This window comes from Galleria mellonella, unplaced genomic scaffold (assembly GCF_026898425.1).
Source record: "Galleria mellonella isolate WM207_F2 unplaced genomic scaffold, CSIRO_AGI_GalMel_v1 utg184, whole genome shotgun sequence".
Classification (NCBI taxonomy): domain Eukaryota; kingdom Metazoa; phylum Arthropoda; class Insecta; order Lepidoptera; family Pyralidae; genus Galleria; species Galleria mellonella.
The window spans coordinates 4684847-4704428 of NW_026442025.1; the positions used below are offsets into that span (position 1 = coordinate 4684847).

The window sequence follows — 19582 nt, forward strand, 5'->3', positions numbered from 1 at the left end:
CTTTTCAAAAACAATTGAAGAATTTTCAATGTTTCTCGTCACTTCAAAAACAATTGAAGAATTTTCAATGTTTCTGTCACTTTTCAAAAACAATTGAAAATTTTTCAATGTTTCTCATTGATTATTTAAAAAGTGCTCTGCTACCGAACTAAAATGTTAATCATAGAATGTTTTCCATTTAAATATATCACTTTTATATTGACCAGGCATATGGCTGTAGTTTATTTCTGTTGCATTGATGCATTTGTTTTGATCTCCCACTCGCTTATTATGTCATTTGAGGGATGAAAAAAAATGGTGGAATTGTATTTTCACCTCGCCATCATAATTTAATATACTTACAGACAAATTGTATACCATTTCAGCATTTCTCCGAGATAATGGAGGACCAGTTCGACTTCCACTCGTATTGTATGCGCAAAATGACGCTGCGGTCGTACGTTGGCTTGCTGCGACTGGAGGACGTGCTGCGTTCACATCCGTTCTACTTCCGGTGCGCGCGAGTCGCCATCCAGGTGTATTTACATCTCCATACGCAGCCTCTACGGGACGTGCCGCAGACCACAGAGCCTGATACTGGTGAGTACTTTTTTCTCATCTCTAAATGTCGACAGTCTCGACAAGTGATAGTTAATCGCACGAATCATTTGCTAAATTGTAACAGCTTATCTATACGAAAAATGGTATAAATAGTAGTTTTGTGTCGTGGTATATAGGTAAATAAATAATTTAATCTGTATTGAAGAGAAAAATTGGAAAAATGAGTCATATGTCAAGGTCAAATCATAAGAGATCATTTACACACACGCCAGTAAATGGTGCATTCGTGTCGTATCTACCGAGTCATGGAAAGCTATAAACGTACATTGTATTTATTTCATCTCATTCTTCCTGCTTTGAGAAATATTATGATTTTACTATTCACTGTTAACCAAAACTTAATTGGTCAAGTACACTCATATTCATGTTCTGATTACACTATGCTAAACCATCGGTTCATCAAATAAAGGTTTAATCAAATGTTGATTTCTATATCTCTCTCTATATACTTATCTGAAATCCAATTACAGTATATAATTAATATATATAATTATATATATCCAAGTTATTAGATAATATTTTCTATTACTCTCTCTTTGTATAATTGAAATAAGAATAATACTGTAGGTGTAACAGATAAAAAAATCTGCTATTTATCAGTATGTGGAGACTTTGTACAAAAGTCGATTGCTTGTGGTAATCGTCGCCTATAGACGTGAGCAGTACCATGGACATAACAGAGTATACTGTTTCGCCCATGATACCCCTCATGCGTTGCCATTCCTGAGGACTCAGGTGTTATTCCTCTGTACCCAGTAAATTCACGTCATATCCCACCCTTCAAACCGAAACACATCCATGCAAACACAACTGCTTCACGGTTGAAACACGAATGGGACAGAGGTACCCAAGCAATCGACTTTTGTACAAAGTCTCCTGGTAAATATGCTTACTCAGGAAAGTATCAGTACAATAACACATATGTATAATTAAAAGGAATAAGATTAAAAATATATAACAATGATAAAAATAACATCTAATAACAGCTGTGATCTTATTTCGTTTACATGACCATGAATTAATAAATCTTATTAATTTAATATTTTTCGAGATGAGAAATAACTTACGTCTATTTCCATCTCAAATATATATATAAAATTTTATGCCGATCGGTTGACCCGTTACGCTAAACATCAAAAGAAAACTAACTTTCACATTTATTATTAAAAAAAAATTATATATTTTTAACAAATGTAAATTATTTTTCGCTAAGCAATGAAGTATGGTTTTATTCTGAGTGATTGCCGCTAAGAGTTTTCAAGTAATTGTTCACTATTCACACAAGGTCACAGCAGTCTAATGGAACAAGCCACAGCTTCGTATCCGGTCGTTAATTGATTGCATTTATGATACTGTAATGTTACGTATTATTTTTACAGTCTAATTATGATCTAGTTTTATAATATAATCTAACGTAATATAACATGTCAACGGGTCATATATCTGTTGTTACGTTCAAATTAATGTAATATACTCATAAAATTAATAAATTATAAAATATAATATGTAATTAAATAGTTTATGAATTATATTTATTCTATATAAGGTTTTGCTAGTAGTTGCCACGCTTGGAAGGTGTATTGGCAACAGCAGTTAGGCTTTGGTGATGTTTTAAGAGGACCGCTGTTGGTCATCCCTCGTCTATTAATTCTCTTAGTCGACTCTTACGACACCCATGGGAAAGGAAAGGGTGGCCTATTCTATGCTGGGACCATATAGCTAATTCTTATTACTCTTTATATATCTCTTTATAATTCTTACTTCTCACGTTATTCTTTTGTTTAAAAGTAGGTAGATACTGTAGACCAGTAATGCTTCTGTTCTGACGTACCACCCTAGTTTCAATTTAGGTTTGTCATTTTTCTAGATTCATTTAATATTTATAGATCATTCTTTTATTTTATTAAAATTGAAATAAAAAAAACTTAATAATTTCAAGTGAATTCACAATTGATTCTCATACCGAATTAATTTCATAATTGTGTTGAATATATTTTAATTTATTAATAATTCAGGGTTGTACAAACTTATCATTGATTGTTTTTTTTGAGACAATTTGACTACTGGCGAATGTTCTATTCGGTCCAAATAATACATAAGATAATTAAAGCGATATCTCATTCGTTTGCAGTTTATATAATTACTATTATAAATTATACCAATTTATTATTGTTTGCTTTTTTATGAAGCAGTTTTTATTGAATAATAGAGACCGCATTTTTACGTTATCCCTGTCAAACATGTTACCATAATAGTAAGGAATTTATGGTAATATATCAAGAATAAAATAGAAGCTATAAATATTTATGTATATTATTATAGAGACTTGTATTTTCTTATGACATTCTTGTTCCATATAAATATTAAATATCATAAATAGATAGAGGTTTCATAATTTTATTTATCAATACAGAAATCAGTAATTTTCCAAAGTCAAACATGTTGTCATGTTATTTTTGAAACTATCAATCCTATCAATATTTAGTATTCTATGTCTGTTATATAATATTGTATTATTTGTGCAATTATAAAAATTACATGATCCAAAATAAATAAATAAAACTCATTTAATTTATACAAAATTTAATGTTTCATTATTATTCATCTTCGTTTATTAAAATACAAAATCACAATGATTTGTTATTATTTTGTTTAAATAACAATTAGATAACAATTGTTTTCATTATTAACTTTATAACAATGCTCACAATCATTGTCACACTATAACATATCACATCATCCCAGACAGTTCATGAGAATACTGACATAAATAAATTAGCTATCATTATGCATGCACCACAGTCTCTTAACAATAAATTAATAAATAGTATATCAAAAATACAGAGCGTCCGTTATGTTCCAGAACATTAGCGCACAATAAAACACATTACATTATAATTAAATAAAAAAAAAACTCGTGTTTTAAATATTATGGCAATGCGGATCTCGCCCGCTAGTCTTTTGTTTGTTACACTACTTAGGACACTTAAAACATCACATTTGCGCTTTATATTTACACTGCACGTCGCTTACGCGGCGTTCACTGTTCAGACTAGAGCTTTGGTTTCACCGTCCGTATCCGGGCGGCCTGTACCTCTGGCGGGCCTGCGCCGCCTGTGCTGCCTGCGCAGCTTGTGGTGTCAGGAAGTACACATGCGCGCCTTCGCCTGGCAGCCGGTATGACACGAATGAGCCCGGTCTGCCTTCGCCTGCCGCGTTCACTGGGGTTATCCATTCCGCATCTGGGTTGATAGGCGGTAGCGGTCTTCGGTAGTTAACCGCCGTGTCGTCACCCAACGCGGGGCTGTTAAGGTCGTACTGCTCGCCAGTGAACTGCGGTCTTTGTACTTGATTTTGAACTCTGTATTGCTCTGCAGTTCTGTATCCGGGGTTCGGTATAGGGATAAACTCACTATCAGGGTTAACAGTCGGCCGTGGCAGTCGCTCATTCACTAGCGTGTCATCTATCAGTGATGGTGGTTTTTGCTGGACTAACTCTGCGTTCGGATGCCTTTGGATAACGGGCTCGCTGTCCGGGTTGATCGGTGGACGTGGGAGACGCTCATTCACAAGTGTGTCTCTGTCCAATGATGGTGGGTTTGGACTCTGGGATTCCACGACCTCGTACGCGTACTGTAGATTTATATTGTTGTCGATTGGAGTCCTGACAGTGTTGAGCGGTGGTGTCACTGCTAAACCGTTCACATCATGCGTGTTGTCCTCAATTTTTTTGCCAAAAATATCAAAAGAATTTTTTGTGATATCGTCTAGATATCTCTCGTCTTGTTTAGTGTAATAACCATTTTCGATCGGATTTGCCGTGGTACTTGGTTGTCTGTTTTGTATTTGAACTGATGCTGGTTTGTCGTTCTGAATCGGTATGTGGTTTCTATTCGGCTTGGATCGAATATCTTTCCCGATTAGTGCATCGTTATAATGTTGATCATGTAATTTCGTTTTAGGATAATATCTAGTCGCAGTTGGATTTTCAGTAGTAACTATATTTTCTATTAGGTACTGTTGTTGGTATCCAGGTGATACTGATGGAGTTATACCATTGAATTCGCTTCCAAAGTTAAAAGGTTTGCTGTAACTCACCATTGGTCTGAAAGGTTCTGGATCTAATTTAGGTGCACGGAAAGTCAATTGTTCTGGTCTTGGTTTACTTTGATAGCTGAATTGATAAACAGGTCTCGATGTAATAGCCTTAGGTTTGTGGCTATGTGGTCTATGCGAATGCGCCTTCGGTCTCTTTGTCGTAAATAAGTCTATCGTTTGTTGAATGTCAGCTATTTGTTGATAGAATGCATCCGGCCGCTGCTTTGGCTGCTGAACATAAACCGTTTGAGGTCTCGGTTTCTGTATACTGAAATACTCTTGGGTGAGCGTACGTGGTCCTTGTTTTTGCGGCCATAAAAATAGTGCATCTGCTTGATCGATCGCTCCATATGAAACATCAACTGCCGGTGTGAAACCAGATTGAGGATTAACATTTTGTTGCGTAAATGGTGTTTGACTGATTGGCACTGTCTTGTAATAATTCCTGCCATCGAAAAATGTGGCAGGCGATGGTGACGTTTTTGGTTGTTCGTCGTAGAAGTAGAAAGAAGCCAGTGGGTTTTCTTTAGCTTTCTGATTATATACCGGCTGTAATTTAGTTGTGGGCACTTCATTTTCAGTGTTTGAGTAGTATGCTCTCAATGGCACGGGGGTTGATGTGACTACATCGTCAATAACTACGTTAGGCGTCTTTTCCTGTACATTATATATTATATAAGGTTTCTCAGATGTTGTCGGTATTTTTGTGTCATATATAGGTTCTGGGTAGTCATAAATGACTGAAACTGACAATGGTTTGGATGTAGGTTTGGTTCTAGTTTTGTAAATTGGCTTTTCTGTTTTTGGTCGTGGTGTGACATCATCTGGAAGATTTTGGACGCGTACGGGAGCTCTTGATGGTATACGTTGAGGTTTTCTTATTTTTGGATTTGTTACAATTTCGATTGGAAGCGGCGTTGTTATTGTACTGGGTATTTCGGTAGTTCTTGTAGTTTCTGTTGTGGTCGTGCTTGTTGTTGGCCTTGTCTTATATTTATGGCGATTTACTAAAGCAGGTGATTTAGTAGTTGGTTTCGGCCTTGAGTAAGTAGTGGGTGGTCTAGTTGTTTTAATTTCTTCCGTAGTCGATTTTTCTTCCATTGGCGCAAAGAAATCTGGTGGCGGTGGTAATATTATACCAGGAACTAGTGGTCCAGCTGGTACGCTGTTGTTATAGTCAGCGCGGTAAGAAAAATTGTAAGGCGGCGGATAGTAAATCGAAGGGTCGTCTTCGTCGTACAGGTCTGACTGGTTGCTCGGTGGTGGTAGAAACACTGCGCCCGGAGGAAAGCCTTCTGGAAAAGATCCATTCATGGGTGGTGGGAAGGGGAATGCTCCTTCGCTCGCATTCCCAGGTAGGAATGGGAACGGAGGAATTGGCAGCGGCGCTCCCCCGGCAGTAGAGTTTCCCTGATAGTCACCCGGGGGGTAGGGCGCTCCCGGTGGGAATGGGAATGGCGGAGGAGGTAGAGGGCTTTCGCCCTCTCCTGCAGGGAAGGGAGGGAAAAAGCCCGCAGGGACGCTACCGTTTGGCGTAAGGAAGACGAGCGGTCCGTTGTCGGAGAGTTGTACCGGAAAGGGCGGAGGCACTTTGGGTTTCTGTGGTAGTTTTACTTGCCTTCTAGGCGCCTCGTAGTTGTCGATCGGTGGCCATGGTCTATTATCACTTTCTTTAGTACGCTCCGGGAACGAACCTCCTTTCAAAACTAGCAGGTGGTCTTCTGCAAGCCATATTTCGTCTTTCTTTAGACCTCCTAAACTCTGTAGGTTGTCTTTTGTTCTTGTCTCTGAATTTGGTTCATAACTAATTATTCCTGGTCGCTTTGGAGTTTTAGGAAATATTTCATTCTGTATAAGACCATATTTCCCTTCTGCCACCTGATCGGATAATGTCTTTTTATCTTCCTCGTCTTCCTTAACTTTTCCAGCTTCTTTTCCCTCGCCGGCGCTGGACATGAGCATGCCGTCATCCCAAATGCCTTGATTCCATCCCACGGTGCCGCCCGACTGATCCGGCGCAATCACGCCCACGAATTTTCCACTTTCACTTTTGTCATCTAATGAAATAGAATTCTTTGCGCTGCTGTAGTCCTTGTTTTTCATGTGCCCGCCAATAAGACGCTTGATCGTTCGCTGGGACTCGGCAGCGTCAATATCTATTTGCGGGGTGAAGCTGCGCTGATCGCGCACGAACGAGTCAGGCGGCCGCACGTAGGTGGGCACTAGGACACTGGCGTGCGCCTTGCACGCCCATGCCAGCGCTATCACGAGCGCCAACGCCGCCCCTCTCACCATCTGAAAGTTTAGAAAACATAATCTATTAAATTACGTTGCAACATTACTGTCCTTATTACTCTAAAGTATATATCAGCGAACTTATCTAAGTAGGGGTTTCTTTATTATCGAACGGCGCCCCGTCGTCGTACATGAGCGGTCGAAGTGAAAGGCGCGATGGAGACAAAAGCGGTGGCCAGTGATTTGGACACTGGCGTGCCGCGTGCCACCACCCGCCTTTTATCAAGTTTTACACAGCGACCACCTCCGACCCGCTGGCATTGAGAATCAAGCGTTTAATTGGAAATTGAATGGCGAATAATGCCCGCGCGACAGGAAGGCCGCGAAGCCTAAATACGAAAAAATCGAACTGTCATGCTTAATTTAAGTGTCTTCGTATTCTAGTTTTATCCGCAGGGGCCTTATTGTTCACCGATTTTGATTATTGTTCACCGAGTTTGCCTTAAATAGAATGTTCATTAGCCGAGTTGGGAACTAGCCGCGTATAAATCTACAGTTTTGAAACAATAATAAGGTATTTTTTCAATTTCGATCAGCACGAGCATAGCAACGTAATCTCTGGTTAGTCACGAAGACGTCCGTAATACAGCTGTTGAGCGTGAATAATCGTGTTTCTTTCAAACGGTATACGCCAGTGTTGTAAGTGTTGTGGGTGGGAAGTGACAAAATGCTTTATGTATGAATGAAATATGTTATAATAAGCGATGACGAAAATTGGGGTGTTTCGGCAGCGAAAGCGTCGCGAGGCTGCTGCGTCTAGCGGGCTAATAGTAGGAGTGGAAACGTCGGGACGGAAAGTCGAGGGCGCCGCTGGTCTGGTGGGCGTGCCAGGGCCCGTGAAAGGCACGGTCGCCTAACTAGTACGATTTCGCCTTCGGTAAACTGTATCAACTTGTAATTGTTGTAAGCTGGACACTAAGTGAACCAGATTACTTTATACAATTTCCTATGCAACCGACGGCCTCATTATTTTATTAAAGTCAAATGAAAGCAAATTGTTTTATGCTAATCATATAATAAACATATATAAAAACCTTTTGTTATACTTATTGGATATATAGATATATCAAAACTCATCGCTATAAAACAGGCCCATGCGCTCTTTACAATTTTGTAACTGCCTGAATTATTTCTGTAAAGGTTTCAAAAGTTTTTATAGTTACGATAGAACACGTGCTAGTTTTCATTTTTACCTGGATTTTAATGTATTGAATTTCCCTAATGTTATGTACATATATATGTTTATGTCATAAAATACTATATATATTCTGTAAATTGTCTTTGTTAAACATAACGTTGTTGTCATTTATAAAACGCTTATGTAACAAGAAACTTGATTGTAATTAACCCCGTGGGTATATAATAACACTTGGGGAATAACTGATTGTGCAGTCTAAAGGAATTTATAGCTTTGCGACCTTCATAAAATCGTGAATTATTGTGGAAATTGGTTCGTGTCGTACCAGAGCTGTTGGCATTAATTACAGTATACCTAAGTCTATTTTCTAGTTTATTTATTTCCAAGTGATCAAATTATTATATATTAACATAAAGCTATTGTAAAATTTTTTTTAATAACAATTGTTGAGGTGTAAATCAAAACTAATGAATAACCTTGATTTAATCGTTTCGGCGTTTGGTCGCGGCACTCATTGAGAAACGGTTGCATAAGCGGCTGTTTGAATTTCCGAAATCGATAACTGTTAATCCGGTTAAGTAGTATATCAGTAAAGTCAATTGCATTTAACGTTGCAAGGATTTTGTTTGCATACCGATCACAAATGCACTAAGTAGGTATTTTGCTACGCTTTGACATTTGCCCGACTCATCCTTTCGTTTGTAACACGTTCGCCTTCGCGATAATGTTGCCGCGGAGCGCACTTCGTTCCGTTGCGATCATTGTTGTAATTATATGACATGGGCAACGTAAAACTAAGGCAAGCGCGAGCGGCCTTGCAGCCACAAGGTGCTCGATTTTTTTGCGGTCAACAAAACGTGAATGATTAACCAACAACGGCTCGGGAGTGTCACGGTGGTCGGCGCTTACGATTTTAACAATGCTGGGCAGCCTTGTGGTCGCGCGTACCACGCCCCGATTGCAATCTTAAAAAAAAAATTAAGATTCGGAATTCAAATATGTCGTAAGCTTTCTTTATAGTCTCATTTCACTGAGACGCGCTACGTTGGGAAACGCGCCCGAGTGATGCATTGTTGACGATTTGTATTCAGTACTCGGTCCCCAGCACAACTTTCCATCGGCTTTTGTAAGCTGAACCAACAGGATGTGCTGTGTGGACTGTGGTCGTTAACTGCATTTTACGCTTTCCAAATTGAAACGCTGTGCTCGATTTAAATCGAAATGAAAAATAAAATTCTGACTTTATTTGATGAATCGTGTAAAAGTAATTGTATTTTCATTTGATTGATCCAACTGACACTCTTCAGGGGTTATTTATATAATTATATAGATAAGTCAACAAGAAAATAAGGTCTAATATACCTGCAGCTAGTAATTGCATGTATTGATCTCCTTGAGTTTGCGGAACGACGGAAAACGTACCTATGTTTATTTATTACAACCTACCGCAAACCGACCGATAGTTATAAGTTATAGACATAGTATTTCTTAACTAGCACTTAATATCCGTGCACTTGTAACACAGTCGACATAAACGGTGAAATTGCGCAATGCAACAAGAATGAGTTCAATCGTCAATCAATAGCTAGAGCGTATGTAAAGCGGGTTTGTCGCCTTATTTGCCAGCTTTCGTAACTGCAACAAATCGCCGTTAACTGTGGCATTGGGACCGTCGAGCAGCACAAATTGTGCCATTATGTCCGCCGTCCTTAGGTCGTGTTATAGTCCAAATAGTTTAGGAATATCATCGCCCAACTGGCGCGTGGCACGAACTTACATTTATCATTATTAATCTGGAGGTTTAAGACCGCAGTAACCGGATCGAAAGAGTAATGGAGTGCGCGCGCCCGTATCATTAGCGATGTCAGGGTTGTCTCGAATAAAGAAAAGTTATAACCTATATAACGATGCAAAGAGAATTGTTTCCACTAAATTAAGTAGGTAAAACTTTGATTTTTCTAATTATTGTAAGATCATTGCCCTGTATTGAAAGTAGTTTTAAATAATCCCAATAATATATTGACTTTTACGAATAACATACGAAGATAAAATTTATCGGTCTGTTTATGTATTATGTTGTTACGGTTTAAACTATTGAAATTCTTAGAACAAAAACTTGAAATCTAAAGATAGTTAAATAAAATATTATACGCATGTCATGATTTTAAATATTTCAAGAGGATAAGCTAAATTGATTACGTTAATTATTTCTGTTATTGTGTGGTAACCCTAATGATGCGCAGACGCATCGCGCGCGTGCCGCCCTGATTTATCTACGGCCTCATTACCGAAGCCTTTACTAAATAAGCTCTCAGCGTCTTGCATATACAGTCTTTTGTTTACATCGAAATTAATGGTATTAATGCATTGTCTATCTCCATTTATTAATTTAAAAAAAGACTCATCTTACGCAATGTAATTCATTAGTAATGATTTACAACACAACGCAGATAATGAACAAGCACGGATATAATTGTAAAAAGCATTTGAATAGCTGTATAACAAATGTAGTTGGATTATACATTTCACGTTATAACAAAATATTAATAGATAAATCCGCAGTGCATCGTTAGAAATTGGTTAAATTATTAATTTATGTATAAACAAAGATGTAAGCTCTAAACATTATGTAACCACTAAAGAATCTATAAAATGACTCGAGTATTACTAAGAATTCTTAAATGTGTATTTAAAGGGCTGCGACCATAAATGCCGATGCTTCGCTGACATTTTCATTGGATCTTAGAAATGCTAATCGTGTCATGGTTTTGCACATAGCGACTAGCATTAGCCGCGGCCAAGGCGAGTCCATCTCGAACCTGTTTACACTATGCACCGGCTCATCTTGTTATATAATACAGAAGCGTAACTTTATCTCGGCTCCTTAGAAAATCCACGCTCGTTATCAAGTAAAATTCAACGTTATTAAGGTCCCCATTACTGGGTAACCTTGTATTGTCTTGTGGGAATTCTTTTATAAAAACGCATTCATCTCTTGTTAGTACTAATTTAGATTATCTAACGTAATATGTTTCAGTAATAAAGTGTTTATTTTGTACAAATAAATTTCGCCTTTTGTTATAGTTGCTGCATGTGTTTCTGTGTTTTATTCGACTTCACATTTGAGATTGTTCAATATTTCTAAATGTAATAAATGTATTCGTTATATACACAAGGGGAGCTGTATAACTTACAAATGACATATAATTATTAGCACATACTTTTGTCATTATCGATAAATCTACTTATTTTTTTGTACAGGCATTTGATACATAAGTAACATTGGTACTCATTTAACTTTTCTCTAAAATATCACTTCAACGATGTAAGTAGCAAATTCCATTGTTGTCTCTGTTATTTTAAGGTCACCATATAAAAAATTGATCTGATTCTTCGAGTCGTGACTGGCTACGGTCGTGGAGTGCGCACGCGCCGACTCGGGGCCATTCGTAGTGAAATATTTCAAACTATTTTTACTACGCGTTCTGTCATGTGCTCTATTGTTGGCAGATTTATGATTTATGGTACTGTACCTTTGAAACTTTCAAGGTTAACGCTTTGCTTGGCGTTGAGTAAGCATATTTATAGATATATGACGATTATCAATAATCTCTTACATTTAGACTCATAGTTTACAATTTGCAGTTACATTTTTTTTTTATAAGAATTCTATATTTATGCATACAATAAAATGATATCTCACCCTTGAAAACTCAATAACCTTCACACTAATTAAATATCAAACTTCCTTATACTGTTTTGTTTCTTTCAATATTGCCTCTAAGCGATTTACTAAAATTACAAGACATGCGGCCTTATATGGAACTGTCAGATAATCTTAGATACCAGCAGTAGAGCAGCTATTACAAAAAGAAAAAAAAAACGTTCTCTTTTACATGTTTGTCGCATTCATAAAAACCGATTTAGATTATTATTTCTTCTAATCTCGTCATTATCTCGATGAGATGGGATTCTTGTAGAAATAGTTTGAACGCGTGATACGCTTTTGTTATAAGCGCGCTTTCCTTTCTTTGTTGGTGACTTTCTTGCTCTTTGTTTCGTAACTCGCCGAGTGGTCCTATCCAGCTTTATTGTAACTACGTAATCTGCCGTGTAATGCTTGTTCTCATGTCGTCCAACCATAATTGCTGTTACAGCATCTCAAAATTTTCGTGCTTTTCATAAATGATTACAAGTATCCGTAAAAGTGCGTACGTGTTGCTCGTTGACTTGTGAACTCTTATTCCAATTTGTTTTTAACTAATTCAACGATTTGTTTTTGTGCTGAGATCAAAGTTGACGAACGTAGCTTTCTTATTATTTATAATGATTCTTTCTTGGAACAAACAATTTAATATAATTGTTTTTTGTTACAGGTAAGTTACATTGAACGTTTCTCATGGTAAGTGGGATTACGATCTATGATCTGTTTGTGCGGCGGGCGGCGTCTATCCGCGTTCTTATCGGCGCTATATGAAGTAAACATCAATTAACTGATTCTATATTGATAATCGGTGCTATTAGTTAGTTCTGTATTGTTTAATATGAACGTGTCTTGTGCAATAAGTTTCAAAATTTTTCCGCTATTCTGGTGCTACCTTTTGGTGTTTTTCGGAGCGTGGCGTATAATAGGCAACCTTAGATTGCGCTCAAGTCCTTCGCTCTGAGTCGTGCGAGGAAAAGCTGCATATTTTAATAGCGGGTTTTGTAATTTGGTCAGTTGCACTAACCGTTTAGCTATCAGATTATCGCTTAAAGCAATTATGCTCAAGGCGAAATGTTGGTTATTGTAAGTGGCCGGGCCTACGCGCTGCGACAAAGGGTCGGTTATGACGAGTGAAGTTCGACTCGGTGATTAGAGCTCCGATGGGATAGTCGATGCGCGAGCGTAACTAATTGCTGGGAGCCTACCTATTGTTTAGCACAACAACAAATGCGCGACATACGCGTTGCTACACACCGAAAACAAATTGTAGTTATACATTGTTCTCTACTCTCTAGTTTTCACAGAATTTGTTATAAGAGTACTCGACGTTCTCTATCAGAATTGAACGTTCGTTATTTTTTTTGACAACGTCCACATAGTTTGAGCCGGATATGTTTTTTTGTTGATGCTCGTCGGAGCCGGTGACGCAACCGTGTTTATATTATCATCAAATCTAAATCATCTTGATGTCCACGATAAATGGAAATGAGTTTTTAAATAATTTGCGGTGGTGTAAAAAGTTTTATCACAAGACTTTTTATATTTGGTCCGGTAATTTTAATTTTATGTGAGTTTTCGAAAAATTGGAGCATGGCCATATTTATGATAACATGTGGGATTTAATAGCGATTGTTATTGAGAGGCGATATTTGTGACACTGTGACACAATTGCGTTTGTTTATGTCAGTGTCACGGCAAAGTCAAGGTTGCTTTATGTACAACCAGGACATCGGCTCATATCTTTGATTAAGGTGAACTGCCCGACGCACTGGAAATTTATTTACATATATATATATATATATATATATATATATATATATATATATATATATATATATATATATATATATATATATATATATATATATATATATATATATATATATATATATATCAATGTCAGCTTAATGCTCAATATAATATAGTATGGATATTTTTGTCTTTACATATTATCTATTTGTCAGCGATATTTCCCACGATCGTCGATACCATATGATGATGGTAAATAAATTTATTCATAACTATTTACAACTCATTATCAATGTCTTTAGGTTTAAATTATATTATGCCCCTAATGTGGCAATAGAGTGTTAACTGCCTCGTAATTTATTCCAATTGTATCTATTGATTTGTCCATTTCCATAATTAGTCTCCTATCTATGGTATTTATTATACATATATGGAATTTAAATAATTTTACATAATTCATATTGAACCACATTGCTTTATAGTTAATTATAACAATAAGGTATATTGTGTATTTGTAATTATTTTTTATAGCTTAATTGCAAGTTATTATTAGGTGTATATCGATCATATCCATTAAGTGACAGTAAACCATTGTCATTGACATAAACAATTTTAATCGCGTGCTTTTATTATTTCAATATGAATAGTGTTTTAATTGTGCATGTCATTTGCATATGGCTTGCATATTTTAGTACTTGTTATTAATTTTAATGACAATATTCCTTCGGAAAACTATTGTAGTTTCACGAGATGATAGAATCTATAATGAGGATGTTCGAAGAAGATCTAAATAAGAAGTGAATGATGTAGATCATAGCGACTGAAGTGGTAGCGGAGTCAGTGCAGAAGATAGATTTTATAGTTTTGTACAGATAAAAGGACCGTGGAATTATTCCATTTTAAATCACCATTACTCATTTGGTTTACGAGAGAAATTTATTTTCCACACTGCAGTGGATCTTGAATGGCTGAAATAGCGATGACAAGGGAATAAAACCATTTATTGTTCTCAGAGTTAAGCTATTTATCAGACCGCGTAACGTTTATTTGACTTTCATATGCAGATTTGATGCGATATTTAAATAGTTTAACAATTTCTATATGCTTTCTATGTAAAGCACGTTCTTTTGTATATAAGAAGGTTCACCAAGGTTGGCCGGTTTCTTATTGGTATTTATATCGCTGCAAACTTGTTATGCGAGATTGTAATCTAACGTTATTGTTGATAACATATTTAATGCATTTAACTTTACTCACGGAAACAAAAATGTAGAATTGTCGGTTTTGTATATCCGCATTTTAATTGAATTTATTATTCCCACGGCGCGAATAGTAACAATAGTTAAGTAAATTATTGTATTACTACTCGTAAATGATAGCCTTTAATTAGAATGTCGAGATGAATGATAAAGAAATTAGTAACATTTAGTGACAAACAGCGACTGCACTGGGAATGGATGAAGCTAAAATTAATACAAGTAGTTACTACTGCAACTTTTATGAAAAATGTGAAGGACAAAAGTTGACTTTAATTTGAGAAGGGATAAGAATCATGTAGTCATATATTGTGACTTTAAAGAAATAAATTGTGAGAATGATGGAACAGCAAAGAAGATATGAAATTATCAAGACAAGAATCAAGAACAAAAATATGTTACCCTGATTTCAAACAAAGGAACAGGATGTATCTTTTTGAGCTTTAAACCATTTCTATTTGTCAGTGTTCATGTGAATCATATGAAATGTTAAACTAACGTAATGAATAAACAGATAGACCGACATACAAACAGATTCACTGGCTAGTCGTTATTTTTCTATATACCACATAAACTAGTCTCTCAGTTTACATTACTGCCACTCAAGTTTGTTTTAGAGGATCTTTTATTTAATAAATATTTAATTATTTATCTATTTTTCGATGTGTTTATTCTTTTATCGCTGCGAAAGATCGCGGTGGCAATTATAATCTAAGCGAAAACATTACAAAAAATGTAGGAATTTTTATATTATAATTTTACTGGTAAATAGACTTTTCGTAATTTATCTTTTTGTATTATTATAAACGATTAAGCTCGTTAATATTATGTATTTTAAAGTATTTGTAAAAGCAATGATCTTTATAGTTTGGTTAATATCATCATCATCATCATCATCGTATCAGCCCTTAACTGTCCACTGCTGAACATAGGTCTCCCCCATAGACTGCTATAAAGAATAGTTCCAAGCCGGTTGATTAATATGATGTCGCGTAATTCATGACTTATTGTTCATATTGAGTTTACCGCTCGTTTTAGAAATAGAAAATGTCAATGCAATGGAAGATTATCTAGTGGCTGCAAATTTTAGAACATTGTAAGCACCGGTGCATATTTTTATTTGTACTTATGCCTAGATTTTAACGTGCTTTTAAACAGAAAAATTAAACTTCATAATAAAACTTCTTATTTCAATATTGTAGGAAGTGAAGCTATGAATAATTAACCGTTACGAACCATTGATACATCTATCAACAACTATGTACACATCGTTGTATATCTACGTATTTATTTACCGAGTTATATCACACTAAATGGCGAGAACACGTCGGTGCTACTTTCAAAGGCGCTTTCATTGGCTTTTATTTTATACTCGGAAGACACCAATTTGTAAATTATTGACGTGATAATATATGATAGATAAGGAAGTAGTCTATCTCTATAATATACGCGATCGTTCTATTTATGAAATGCTAAAAATAAGGTTCTGTACGTATATTTTGTGATGCTCTTCCAACTGCGCGCTTTATCGAGACAAATTGCAAACAAGTCCTAATTCGACGGGGTTGCATTGTTTCACTATAAAGTTTCTAGAAGTATATTTTAAGTACGTTCACAGAACAGGTGTTTTTTTTTATCAACGACATAGATATGCTAAATTTCAGCTCAATCAGAAGCTAGTAAATACAGAATAAAGATTAAAAGGTAATAATTTAATCGGAAATAGGAAAGAAACTAGATGAAGCTTTTATAAAAAGAATAATATCGTTCAACAAACGATTAATTGATAGATAAAAGTAATAACTGAGAGACATTATTACTCTAATAATAATATGTCACAAAATGACCTTTTAAAACGATGATTTATTTTTAAAACAAATCTAATCGACAAAAAGAAGTGACGCGACTCGTATTACAAGAATAGACATAATATTACGTACTATACATACTAATGACATTGTTGCAGTTTTATACGACTTCCTTCGAAGTTATTAGCGAAGAACGTGATATAATGTCGCGTTTTAAACTCGTTTTTCGTCAATTAATTAAAACCACGTAGCATTGACTACGTCATTCATAAATAATTCACTCACGTATTCAAACTACTCGGTTTTTCTCAGTTCCGTTATCTCGAAAATGTGTATTGTTTTTATCGGATTTTCCAAAATGTATGCGAGTACATGTGTCGTATGATGAATAGCTATTGTTTGTGAGTAATACAACCAAATATGCATCTCAATCGCGGTTTCGTAAGCATCGAAGCTAATCTCGCACAGAAGGAATTAATTGCGGGCTCGGTTCTCATATTTGTTTGCAGTGGCTGCGATTACGAATAATATACGATGATTGTTGTGGTTTTCGCTTGCAAACTTTGATTGTATTAATTATTACATTTATTTTGCGTATGTAAGTTTTATATGTATTTTATTCATTGATACCGTTATAAGTAATTGACAATTCTAATAACTACAGTTTGTTTCCAATTAACATTTCTGTAAGTGTATCAAATAATTTCTAGCCGGTACTGTTCGTTATTCAATAACAGTGATTTATTTTTTTATTTATCTAGAATACTAATTCGTTTATTGCAACTGCATTAGGCAAATTGCCAGGATTATGAATTTACAAGGACGGATTATGAGTAAACCTAAAATTATGTCTTGCCAATCCATTCATAAAGTCCTACGCTTTCCAGGAAAATGATCTGTATTCTCAGATATAGTACTCGAGTGGATTGTTCGTATTTAATATGTAAATATACCTACAATGCTTATATTTGCACAAATCTTTACCGTTCAGTTTACATATCGTTTTATATGCGATCTTGCGAGATACGTAAATAAATACTGCCGAAAATGAATACGATTACGGGCGCATTTTTGTATGGTTAAGTAATAATTATTCTGAGTACACGTTACAAGCACATTGCAATTTACTGAAACTTTTGTTTGTATGTTCACACAGATGTTTCGCGTCGCGTCATTGAGGTTTTCTGTCGAAGGCTGTGAAACCGACTTTAATATTGTGTCGTGATAATTGTATTGTCTCTGGAGTCACATGCTCGCTACGCCGGCGTCTAGCCCGTGAGATCTGGGTCGGGGACCTGACTGGATCCGATTGTTGTCACATAGGTATAACTGACATGTTAAACATTAGCTATATTTCGAAAACTAATCTTACATTTTCTGATAAGCGGCTGAGGCTGCGGCTGTAAACTTTAAACACTGCTCGTCACCCTCTCTTTCAGCACATCACACGACGAGAGTCACTTCACTTTAAGTTTTTTTTTTTATTTTTTCACTGGTGTCCATTCACTGGCACATATTGGGAACACGAGTGTTCTGTGTCGTGTGTGGTTCGGTAGTGGTGTCCCGGGGTCACCGCGCCGGTCACTGGTGACACGTGTGGTCGGTAGGTTGCGCGGCGCATGAGTGCTCGCGGTGGTAGGGGGCGCCGGTGTAAATACTCCAGTGTAGCGCGTGCGCACCGCCCACGCACACAATGGTCGCGTGTACTCACACAGCTCTGGAACCGCTCGTAGACATGCGTCGTGACGTGCGCAGGAGTCGATGAGCCCTAATAACAGATATCGAGATGAAATTGATGGGTGATCCCGACACGGATATCGCGCTTACGGTGGTACTTCCCATTTGAATACATTTGTTTTTAATGCTTACAAAGTTTATAATGAAGCAGAATGCATGTTTTGCTTAGTTAGGGGTGGCGTATGGATAAATAAGAAATGGTACATCCACTTATTGTTATAATATAATGGTTAGACACCATTGGAAGATAAAACGATGAGAATGGAGTCAGATCAGATCGTCCATCATGAAGATTTTAAGACACGTTAATCAAGAAGATTTCTAGGGCGTGTAGCAACAATTTACGGTATATCGGAAATAGGGCACTTAGTCCCTATTATCAAAAATGCTCTCCGATATGCTCGGCCATTGATATTTTTTCTAGTCCTTATTTATTCTTACTAATATTATAAATCCGAAAGCAAATTTGTTACCTCTAGGAGTCGTCTTAACAGTTCAAATATTTTTTTTTATAATAATAATAACTGTCTTTATTGAATAATAAACTACATTAAGTTAGATCTACTAGCTTACGAACTAGGCCGAGCCTGTATCTGAAAGACCGCCAGGAGGTTGGCTTGTCAGAGTATATTGCTAACAATGGGGAAATTAGACCCCATAACTACCAATCCCTTCCCCCCAGAACTTAGGTTACTTTGTATCTCGAACTTTGATCATGCAAGTCTCGCGGGGGACTAATAATATAAATAAATTAGTGTAAGACAAGTAATATAATTAAATAATATGACTCAATATATTTTAGTTTGAGTCACTCATCGTCAAAGACACACCTCTCGCAGTTAGAAAACAGTAATTTCATTAGCTGAAATGAGTCACCTGATTAAATGTAAATATAAAAGTATAAAATTATAATAAATAGGTGTTTATAAGGTTACTTGTTTTGTGCATGCAAGTCATTGGAATTTACCTTTATCCATTAGATTCTGATGCGGTTAACCGAAGCAATATCGGATGCTGAAGAGGTTTAATTAAATGTACTCGTATGTTGTATATAATTTGCATTTCGTATATGTGGTTCCTGTTAATTTTCGTCATTATTTTTCCTCTAAACTGTAATCAGCACAAAATTGAATGATTTGATTGGATTTAAATACATTGAAATCAAAAATCGTTTCTGTGGTGAAACTCATAAAAA

The 19582-nt window shown here is 36.2% G+C and overlaps 2 protein-coding genes across 2 annotated transcripts in view; one reads left to right on the forward strand and one right to left on the reverse strand.

Moving 5' to 3' along the window:
• LOC113512184 (N-alpha-acetyltransferase 15, NatA auxiliary subunit) overlaps window positions 1-19582 on the forward strand; it is a 119099-nt gene that overhangs the window by 8631 nt on the left and 90886 nt on the right. The window contains exon 10 of the mRNA XM_052893783.1: window positions 366-579. Within this exon, the coding sequence (XP_052749743.1) occupies window positions 366-579 (214 nt within the window). The remainder of the gene's footprint in view (window positions 1-365; window positions 580-19582) is intronic.
• LOC113512108 (uncharacterized) lies at window positions 3167-18264 on the reverse strand. Its single transcript, XM_026895889.3, has 2 exons — window positions 18023-18264; window positions 3167-6993 (listed from the first exon to the last, which is right to left on the reverse strand). Exon 2 carries the CDS (start codon window positions 6991-6993, stop codon window positions 3667-3669), a length of 3327 nt encoding a protein of 1108 aa, XP_026751690.2. The 5' UTR covers window positions 18023-18264; the 3' UTR covers window positions 3167-3666.